General features: G+C 41.0%; 1 protein-coding gene across 1 annotated transcript in view; it reads left to right on the forward strand.

Moving 5' to 3' along the window:
* The window catches only part of HIBADH (3-hydroxyisobutyrate dehydrogenase), a 123,287-nt gene extending 112,591 nt beyond the window's left edge, over positions 1-10,696 (forward strand). The window contains exons 7-8 of the mRNA XM_054020078.1: positions 2,218-2,374; positions 9,666-10,696. Coding sequence (XP_053876053.1) covers positions 2,218-2,374; positions 9,666-9,824 — 316 coding nt within the window. The 3' untranslated portion in view covers positions 9,825-10,696. The remainder of the gene's footprint in view (positions 1-2,217; positions 2,375-9,665) is intronic.
* Positions 10,697-11,072: the final 376 nt, after the last annotated feature.

The following is an 11,072-nucleotide window of genomic DNA, read 5'->3' on the forward strand; positions in this document are numbered from 1 at the left end:
CACGCAGCGCACAGTCAACTTGTGGAACTCCTTACCTGAGGAGGTTGTGAAGGCTAGGACTATAACAGAGTTTGAAAGAGAACTGGATAAATTTATGGTGGTTAAGTCCATTAATGGCTATTAGCCAGGACGGGTAAGGAATGGTGTCCCTAGCCTCTGTCAGAGGGTGGAGATGGATGGCAGGAGAGAGATCACTTGATCATTGCCTGTTAGGTTCACTCCCTCTGGGGCACCTGGCATTGGCCACTGTCGGTAGACAGGATACTGGGCTAGGTGGACCTTTGGTCTGACTCGGTACGGCCTTTCTTATGTTCTTATGATAAAATTGGGAAAAATGTGAGGTTGGAGACAGCAGTGTTGTGAAGCAATTATGCCAAGCTCATACTCTGATTGGACTCATCCTAGGAGAGACGTCATGTATAGCGTCCCCCTTGGCTGGTAATAGCTGGAAGGCCGCCATCTTTTGTTCACGGTCCAGCACGCTCAGTCATATAGTGCCTTCGGTCCTGTTTTTCTTCATTTTCTTAAGTGTTAGTGTGTTCTTTCTTCTTTTTGATCTGTATATACATACAATTGCGTATTTTAGTGTGGACGACGCTTTCTGCTTCATGCGCTCTCCGTTCTTCACATGATTGAGTTTGCAGGTGATCATCTTATAGACTTGGGTTGAGTGGATCTTGAGGAGGATAAATTTTTGTTGGCTTCCTTCCATCAGTTTCAGGAACCTTCACCGCATTTTTATAGCATGGCAAAAGAAAAATCCCAACAATTCATTTATTTTATTTTTGTAGCGAAAATTAAATTGGAATAAACATTTGTAAATATATTTTATATATAGTCTGGATAAACTTTGTATTTCCCTATCAAAATAAATCGTATGTTTTTTTTTTTTCATTTATTCATATGAAAAGGATACTTTTCCTTATTTATGGCTTTAAAAATTATATATCCTCTCTTGTTTTCCTGTGAGAACTTTTGTGTTTATATATTCAGTGTCCTTTCTATGAAAAAAAATGAATTTATTATTTATGTTCGGGAGTTGCTTACACTTGACATAGCTTAGGGCCTCAGAATGTCATAATCCGGCCCTGGGTAAAACTGACTTGGAATTATGGTATGAAACATATTTTATGTTTAGTCTTGTCAGTTTTCCTGCAGGAAGTATATGACTATAGTAGGTTGTGAAGTCTCTTTCAAAAATTCTTGTTCTGCTTTGCATTAGGAGATATAGGAGATAATTGTGTCTGATTTCTTTTTTTCATGGAGAGTGCAACTGAATATAAATAGAACCTTTAAAAAATATTGCTACCAATTATTGATATAAATGCAATTGTTGTAAAATTACATTTGCAACTTGATATTCAGCAAAAACGCAAAATAATAACAGGTCTAAAAACTCAATGTGTTAAAGTAATATCTTGACTACATTTCTTTGAAAGTCCACAATGAACAGCAGTTTATGCCATCAGCTCAGTGATAGAACAAATGATGTTTCTGCTCGGACAAGCTTTGTTTTATCAGGATCAGTAACCTTATCAGCAGTTGACCCAGAACTATAATGCATGTCTGTGAACAGATAGAGAGCATATGTCACAGTTTCATGCAGACTTGCTTCCTAAGCAAGAGTGGATAATGAAGATTTAATAACAATAAAAACTAATTTGCAAATGTGAATAACAGTAAATGTTTTTTAAAAGGGATAACATCTTTCAGTCTCCTTATTGTTAATATTACATTGCTTGCATTAACAAGTAAATATATACCCATAAATTCACCAAAACATACTTCCATAATGCACCTTTTATTTGCCAATACTTAGTTTTGAAATAGTTCATCCAGTTTCTAAGATAATCATTTGGCTGTAAGGGTATGAAGCACAGGTATACAGTAGCATGTGGAAGAACTGAAAACTTCTTTTGGTAATAGGCATACAAGAGAACTGCTATTCTCAGATGGCCTTTATTTTCCTTGCATTTTCAGGTGAAAGGTCTTTTCATAGAGCAGAAGGCAGAAGCTTTGAAAACTTATTGCTTAAACAATTGATTGATGCCCTTTAATTTAAGATAGGGGATCCCCTCCCCCCATATCAATACTCTATCATTTTTCTTGACTTCTAATAAAGGGAGAGAAATGATAGTGTGGTCCTAGCATATAAAACAAGTCACCCATATCTTGTGCATTTTGACATTAATACTTCTCTTCCTTGACCTTTGACAGGTTAGGGCTTGACCCGAAACTGCTGGCTAAAATCCTAAATATGAGTTCGGGCCGTTGTTGGTCAAGCGACACTTACAACCCTGTTCCGGGAGTAATGGAAGGAGTACCCTCTGCTAATAATTACCAAGGTGGCTTTGGAACAACGCTCATGGCTAAGGTATATAAATATAATCATAAGTATATTATATTATAAAAAGAATATTATAAAAATATAATATATAAAAGTATATTATAAAAAGAACTGTTTTATTGTTCTTGAGTGTCAGAATACATGAGAAATGTGTCTATGTTGTGGGTGTGTTCTCCCTGAATGTCATTGATCGCTTATACCACACTTCTAATGGTGTACCACACTTCCAGCGGACACTGGATGGAGTGCGATGTTCTTCCCTCAGTTAAAATTGTTAATGGTGTTTGGAATTATGTGCACTCCTGGAGAGGACCACACATTACTGTAGTTCTGAATTATCAGCTGAGTCCTTGATAGGTGTGGTTGTAGGGTTACTCTTAGCGTAGAATCAGTGAAGATTAGTGTTAGGACTCTATGTTCCAAAGACGGTCAACAAAGCCACATCCTCCCTCTTTGAAGTTGGACTTTCTTCCAGCAGCACATGCTCCTGGTCAACTAGTGGCTATATAGAACAATTCCTAGCACTTGTGTAGGATCAGATCCTCAGATGATATAAATCAGTGTATTTCTATTGACTTCAGTGGAATTATCTGATTTACACTAGCCTAGGATTTGGCCCACGGTGTCTTCCAATTGACAATCTCAAAGGGCTTCACAAACATTGATTGACTTAACCCTCCCAACACCCCTGTAGGGTAGGTGTAAGTATTATACCTATTGATGTGGACATGGAGACAATGAGATTTAAAATGGTGACCTCTGTATTTAATTAAGAACCCTTAACCAATGAGGAACCCTAACTACTCAGCTGGGCTGTTCCAGGGTGGATTTCAACCATGTACCTATGTCCTACAGTCTTGATGGTGGGTATGAAGGAAGTACCCCTCTATGCTCTTAGGCCTGCCCAGGGATCCCGGCTGGAAGCCAGTGTCTCAACCTATTTCCCTCCTCCATGCAGGAAGTAGGAGAGATGAGATGAGGGGAGCCATATGCTGCATGAGACTTGCAGTGTCATGCTCTGGGCCCATGACCAGGCAGTCCATTGTGTTACAGGGACCTTGCATCAGACCTTTTAAATCCAGCAACTGCACTAGACCCTGCCAAAGTTGTGACTGTAATTTAAACTGCGCCCCCCCTGAAAGCTGACCTCTGAGACGCTGGGTGGCAGGTAAGAAAATCCACATGGCAATTTGCCACATGGGAAAATTCCCATCCAATTGGCAACTGGCCTAGCCCCTGGCATCATAAAAGATCCAGCTCACTAGGTGAGGGTGAGCAAGATGGTGATGGAATGGAGCCCAGCTGGCTACTTGCCAGCTGCAAGAGCAAACAGGGCCCAAAATGGCCACCCACCAGCAGCAAGGGCAAGCAGATGCTATCCCCTTCCCCTGGCAGGCAAGAGCCATCAGCTGGCCCCTTATGACAGGCTCTATTACCTGGATACCCCCTGTGCCCTACCGCCAAGGAAAGGGGAGGGAACAGGAGAGAAGCAGTACTCTCCCGCTCCCACAGACATATATTCTACAGGGAGGGGGGATCTCAGGGAGCAAATGTAGCACTGCCCCAGCCAGATAGATAGATAGATGACTAACAGGTCAAATGCAGATACAAACAGGCCATATTTCCTTGCCTTCTCTCTATTGGAGATGCAAAAGTGATGCTTTCAGGGTGCATAGAGAGACAGTAATCTTCTCTCTCCTGTAATATCTGATGAAAGAGGTGGGAGAATGAAACTTGCAGTATCTTCCTTATTATTGCAACTGCCTCCTCTCCTGTCTCTCTTGAGGTCCCATATTGCTCCTTTCCAGTACATCCACAATGCAGCAGCTAAATAATTTCCTCACTTGATCGACATCCCATACCATCATTATCTTCTCACATCTATTATCCTTGCTCTTAAAGTCTTTGCACAATGCTGCTCCCTTCTCCTCCTTTGTTCTTTTCTCTTATTATTTTCCAACTTTTCTCTCTTCCATCCCCTCTTGTTCCCTTCTCCCTCCTTCCTGTTTGTGCCTACCCTTTAGGCCTGAAGCTACTTTCCCATCAGTGCTCCGGGCTCCTTCCCTCCTTTCATTCTATCATCATCCAAAATCCCACATGCTCCATGTGATCTTTTTCTGTCTTTATAGAATAGACTCCCTAGGGCAGGAATTTACTCTGTGTGCTGTGCTGCACAGAACACTTTGGTCTGGAGCTTAATTTTCCTTTATTAAAAATAAATATTTGGAGCTTGCATGCCACAGGCCTGTTCACAGCATCTTCACTTTCAAGCGGAGTAAAAGCTGCAGAAAGGAAGTTTTATGTGCATTCTTCCTAGTTTCCCAGCCTTTTCTTTATTGACTCTAATACTTCAGAGTTGAAACCAAAAGCTGCACACGCAAAAAATAATGATGATGATAATAATAATTAATAATTAAAAAAAACCAAAAACCCTACCCTGGCCACGTGTGTCTATGTGACATAAACACACGCATTCTCACTCTTTCATACTTCCATACAAATCAGTTTGCAGTTTACCAACCCTGATGCCTGCATGAAACCTCTGCAGGGTGGGAAGCCTTACAGATCAGCTTGTGGGATTGGGGCCTGTCTAGGAGTATGTGTGGGATTTGCAGTGTGCAGAAGGAAGTTGGATTTTTTGCTGGTCTCTTTGGTTTTAACCACCTCAAAATATTTCAGAGTATATTAGCCTGTTAGTATTTTTCACTTATCTCCCCATCACAAGATTGTTTTCAGTGGGGTTCTGGACAGATGCAGGAGTAGCTTGCAGGATCCTTTATTTATGCCACCTCCCACCCCCAATATCCCACAAGGTCAGGTGAAAGAAGAGAGACAGGAGCAGAACTAGAAAGTGAAACTGATGGGGCTAGTTTTACTATCTTTCAGGTTCCCCAAAAGAGGATGGTGGGAGGAGCTGAAGGGGGGGGTGCTGTATGTGTCCTGGGAGGACTGCTTTGGGGGCTGCTGGAGGGGATATTTGGGGGTATGGAAAGAGTGTGTGTGTACTGGCAGTGGTATTTGAGGATACTGGAGGGGTGTGTACTGGGAGGGGGTATTTAGGGGTGCTGGAGGGATGTGTGTACTGGGAGCGGGCATTTGGGGGTGCTAGAGGGGATCTTTGGGGGTGCTGGAGGGGTGGGTGGGTGTGTATTGGGAGGTGCTGGAGGTGTGAATGTACTGGGAGGGGGGTATTTGGGGATGCAGGAGGGATATTTGGTGGGGTACTGGAGGGGTATGAGTACTGAGAGTGGTGTTTGGGGGTGCTGGAGGAGGTATTTGGGGGTATGGGAAGAGTATGTATGTACTGGAAGGGGTTATTTGGGGGTGCTGGAGGGGTCTGTGTGTACTGGGAGGGGTCTGGTGCCCTGGTACTATGAGAGACATTTTTCTAATGTGAATAAAATAGAGCATATTGGTGGAGCAGTAGCAGATTGGGGAGGGGTGTAAGGAAAGTTACTAGGGAACAGGAAGGAGGAGAAAGATAGAAAGGAGTCCATGGAAGAGGGGGAAAAGGTAGAGGAAAAGGGTACAGGAAAAAAGGAGACACCAGTGCAAAGGCACCTAATGTATGTGTGTGAACTGTCTTTAAAATTGATGTGAGCTAACTAATTTGGCACTTCATTCTTCAAAATCAAAATTTAATTTCGGTCACTGATAAGGCTGCCAACCTCTGGCCTATCAAGTGTCAAGGATATAGCTAAGGAAAGGTTTCCTAAAGCACAAGAGTGTTCATAATGTAAATCATACAGTCAGAGTGCTAGCAGCCCTCATCTGAGTCTCTTCCTCTTTTCCCCCATTGAGCAAAGCTGAAATGTCCGACTGTCTTCTTCTAATCTTGAATCTGCAACACAGAGGGAAGGGAGGGGCCGTAGATTTTTCTAGCACTTCTTCAACAATCCTCAGGGGACACATTCTTCGATGCAGAGGGAACAATTACTTGAGTAAGCATTTAGCTAAGGCACTAGAGCTATCTGTTACTGAACATCCCAAAAGGTGAAAATTAGTGGTGTGGTGACCTCTTCCAGGTACTAAACAGTCCATTCCCTAGTCTGTGTAAAGAGATTTGTGAGATGAGAATTTATCCTTTTGTTTGTTCCACCCACTCATGCCATTACTCAAATTAGATTGTAAATTCTTCGGGCCGGGGACCTACTCTTTTATTTTTCCTGTAAACCGCACAGCACACTTTTGCCATAAAACAATAATGAATAATAAGAGTTTGTAGAGGAAGGGAAGGAGAGAATCTCTTGAAGTGGAGAAGATGACTGTCTACGAAGACAATTATTTAAAGAGTCAAATGACCACAAGATAGCTGTTGTCCTAAGATGGTCATAAAACTTCATCTTCTCAGATGTCAAACATGGTGATAGTTGAAAGATTTATTAAAGTATTCCACCACTGATGGATCCCACAGACAAAGTTATAGGCTCCAAGTTTTTTTTGGCAGCAAATTTTCTACAAGACACCTCTCTGGAAATCACCTCTCTTCTGTCTTGAAGTCTGAAGTAACCTAGTGTCTAGACAAGCTCTCTAATATGAGCCCTGGTCTGGAGATTTCACTTCAAAGATCAGATTTATTGCTTTTCCTTTTAAGGGTCAGAGGGTTATACAGAGAAGACATTACAGATCAGAAGTCCTCTCCTCCCATTAACATTAAAGGTGTTGATAACAGCCTTCCTTTTAGGATTCCTGGAAGAGCTAGATTTAGATCATATTAATCTTGACCCTTGTCAGGGGTGATTTATCCAGACAGAGTAGGGGCAGAAGTAGGGCTTTCCATTTCTTTTTACTAAAGAGTTTCTGATGCTAGGTCAAGGCAGTCTTTGAGTTTTCCTTTCAATGGCAGAATCTGATTCAGGTCAGACTAGAAAATAATTAAAAATAAATGAAGTATTTCCTTAATAACAATAACAGTTCTTTTTAAAATGTTAGCCACCGCTTCCCCATAAAAGACTGGTATTTCTCCAAGTCCAGCAAAAATTGCTTTAGTCTCTGATAGTAAGACATCTGGAAGCCATTGCCTCAGTTCCCAAGAAGGGGAGGGGGGCAGGAAAGTATATTCTGATTCTGCCTTTCCCAAAAGGTCAGGAAGAGCCATATCCCAGTCAGAACAACTTTGTCATCTGAAGAAATTCAGAATATAAATTCTGAAGACAAGTGACTGTGCCCAGAGATTGCGTGTTTTTGATAAAGTTGCAGGATGCCTATTGACACACGGTTTCCATGATTGGGTTGGTTTAGGTAAATATAGTTCATTTTACTTAGGTCTTCATCCCTGTTACAAAAGTGCTAGTATTGCTAGCAGCTGCTTTAAGAGGATACAAAGTATATCTTATTGAATGCTGATTAGTCAAAGTTGTCTTGTTCAAGGAGCTTCAAGCAGCTACAGAAAAGATGCTGGAAACTACACAATCTGAAGTTTATGATAATGTTTAGCAGTCTATTGTTCTGTAACAGCATCTATGCTACTTCAGAGTTCAGCATGAAACAGAAGGTGAGGGAATCGCATCCATCATGGGACAGAAGAGCAAAATTGTTTCTCTCATTTCTTACGCTGAAGTCAGAGAAGTCCTTCTCCATTTAGGGGTCATGTGCTTATGATGACCATCGAGCAAAAGATCAGGTACACCCCCAACAAATAGCAGCTCTGTGTTTCAACAGTCTTGGAGCAGGGACTCATTATCCATGTTGAATGGTCATGCCAAGATCTATGGAAATTCTGCCTATGCTAGTGAATGGTCTCTCAGAATTTAGAGTGTACCATTGGAAAATTGTGATCATAAACACATTCTCAAGAGTTGGGGAGCCCATTTATATTTCATGTCCATTCATAGAAAAAGGTATCTCTACAAGAAAGCAGCATACTGGTTTTCTGGGGTTAGGGCAGTCTTCTGCACACTACTAGCCAATGATGTCAACAGTGTGTTGACCTCAACAGACAACATAGTAACAGCTTTTCTGGGGCCCTGTGAGGGTGGAGGGTTCCGGAGCTTGGGCTCCAGCCCAAGCCCATACATCTACAGAGCAATTTTTAGCCCCGCAGCCCAAGCCCCAAGAGCCCAAGTCAAGTCACCATGGCTGTGCCACACAGGGCTTTTATCCCCAAGTAGACGTATTCTGTGGGTATGGTCTACACTGAAGCTGAGAGTAAGACTACCAGCTTGGGTAGACAAACTCACGAGCTCCAACCTGAGCCACAACATCCAAACTGCTATTTTTAGTATGCTAGCATGAGTCTGTCTGCTCACTCCCAGCTGCAGCATAGACATACCCTTAGGCTAATATGCCCAGGAAAGTGGAGTGATACTAGCTGAGGAGTGGGCATAGCCAGGACAGCCCAGGAACCTGGTTTATCAGAACTCTACTGCAATTTCCATGGACAGAGCTTTTGGTGGTATTTAAAGCTGTCCCAGCTGACACAAGGGAAATCTTAACTGGTCCCCAGGGGAGAGCTATGATGGAAACAGAATGTGCTTTCTCCTGGTATAAACTCCTCATGCAGCTCAAGAGACCAGGTCTAGGAGGGTTTGAGGCAAATAAATACTATTATGTCCACTTGAAGATGGTTAACCTGAGGCTCTGATAAGCTGATTTTATGCAAGTGGCACATGGTCAGTGGCAGTGCCAGTTATAGAGCTCAGGAATCCTGACACAGAGTCCTCTGCTCCTGCCAGTAGGCATGCTGCCTCTACTTCTAAAGCAACAGTGATTGAGAGAGAAAGCTGAGCTCCAAAGTGGTGCTAAAAACTGATGGGTTCATTTGGTTCTTCAGCATAAATTCACCGGAAAATGCACTTTCTGTGGTGCTCAAAGTATTCACTGAATGTATGTCAAATTTGGCTAATAGTTTCAGCCAGAAAAATAATAGGAAAATGTCAAAATGTTTTGACTTTTTTTCTAAATGGTATTTCATTTAGAAATTTAACTGTTTTTTTTTTTTTTTAAAGGTGAAAGAGACCCCAAATATAAAGGAAATAAGTTGTTTTGGTTTTGTTTTCCCTCCCCCCCCATTTCAGGTGTTTTTTAAATCAAAATGGATTTTTTTTTCCTGCATTCATTTCATTTGAGAAAAACTGAAAAAAAAATCAGTTTTGGTTTGAAGTGAATCAAAAGCTGTTTTGGACTTTCTGGTTCAGCCCCTGTAGCAATACCAAAAAATGAAGGCAATACCTGCCTTCTTCCAGGGCTGGAATTTTAAGGCTGCAGTATTTCATTTGTTGGCAGTGGCTTCTCTTTTTCAAGGAAGCCAAATAGCCGGTAATATTCATAGGGCTACTTAATTCCTTGTTGTTTCTCCCAATGTTTTTTCTGCTTTCAGGATCTTGGCTTGGCACAGATTACTGCTACCAACACTAAAACACCTGTTCCTCTGGGATCTCTAGCACATCAGATCTACAGGATGATGTGTGCAAAGGGCTATGCCCTGAAAGACTTCTCAGCTGTGTTCCAGTTTTTACGTGAAGAGGAGAACTTGTGAGCTGTTATTTTGGCAATGGACACTATTAGAAACCAAACACTTTTTTTGGAACCTCCTTGTAGCTCATTTGAGAAGTATATGGGTTTAATCAAAGGTCACAAGTCATGAACCCACACCGACCTGTCTGCTTTTGGTTGTCTAGGTCTCAGCAAACTCCAGCATTTTTCATCAATTCTTTAAAAAGCAGGCTGGGAGAGGGGTTGTTTATTTGGTCAGATAAAAAATATACTGACTGTTTAAGAACCATAATAGCATATTCACAAAATCCAGTTAAGTGCTTTTTTTTTTTTTTTATACTAAGTACCCAATGATTTGCATATAAAACAACTGACATTATGGCTCTAAATTGTGCAAACTAAGTTGAATCTTCAATAGTAATAACATAGGGTGACAAACCAGCTTTCATTAACTTTTAATAAAGATAAAGCCTTCATGGAAAAAGGGAAGGTCCTTATAATGAAGAAACAGAATGTGGTTTTTTTTCTTTTCTTTTCTTGCTATTTATTTTTAACTATTAGCTTGGGCCTGATAATCAGTGATGGATTTTTCCTGGGATTAGTGTTACAGATTTATGTTTATGGGGGTATGTAAGTTAGTGGAAAGCTGTTACAGCATGTTTAACTGGTAGACTTAGTTAAAATAACACAGTATATATGTCTCTCTTGTAAAGCTCCAGTACTATATTTGGCTAACCCAATTTTATATTTCCTTCTTGTACCCTGTCATATATTTTCAAAAGTCAAGAATGGCACCTACTAAAAATTCTGACAAATGTACATTTGCTTTAGATAATTACTGCATTATTATAAATATAAATAAAATGAATCCCATTATTTTGAAATCAAATAAAAATCTATGTTGGTAAATGCCTGCTATAAGATTGTTTGGTTTTTTTAAATGCAAGTTTGCAAAAATACAAATAGCTGCAAATTTGTGCTAGGTCGTTCATTTTTTGGTCTTCTACAGTCCATCTTTCATAAGCACGGAGTAGTTTTTATTGTAAAATGTGTAGGGTGGCATATTTGCATGTTAATTTCCCTAACCATTCATCTACCCCTGATCTAGCATTCTGAAGATGAGTATTCCTGTTGACGTCAGTGGGATGACTCAGTGTAAAGTTATTTGCAGGATTGGGGTCTTAATGGTCACTATGCAGCCTAACCTCTACATTTTCAGACTTTTGCATGTACAGTGGTGCATCTAATAGGCGTGTGGCAGGTAACACAATTGTGTGCACAACATAGGCAC

Source organism: Malaclemys terrapin, chromosome 2, assembly GCF_027887155.1.
Source record: "Malaclemys terrapin pileata isolate rMalTer1 chromosome 2, rMalTer1.hap1, whole genome shotgun sequence".
In the NCBI taxonomy this organism is placed as follows: Eukaryota; Metazoa; Chordata; order Testudines; family Emydidae; genus Malaclemys; species Malaclemys terrapin.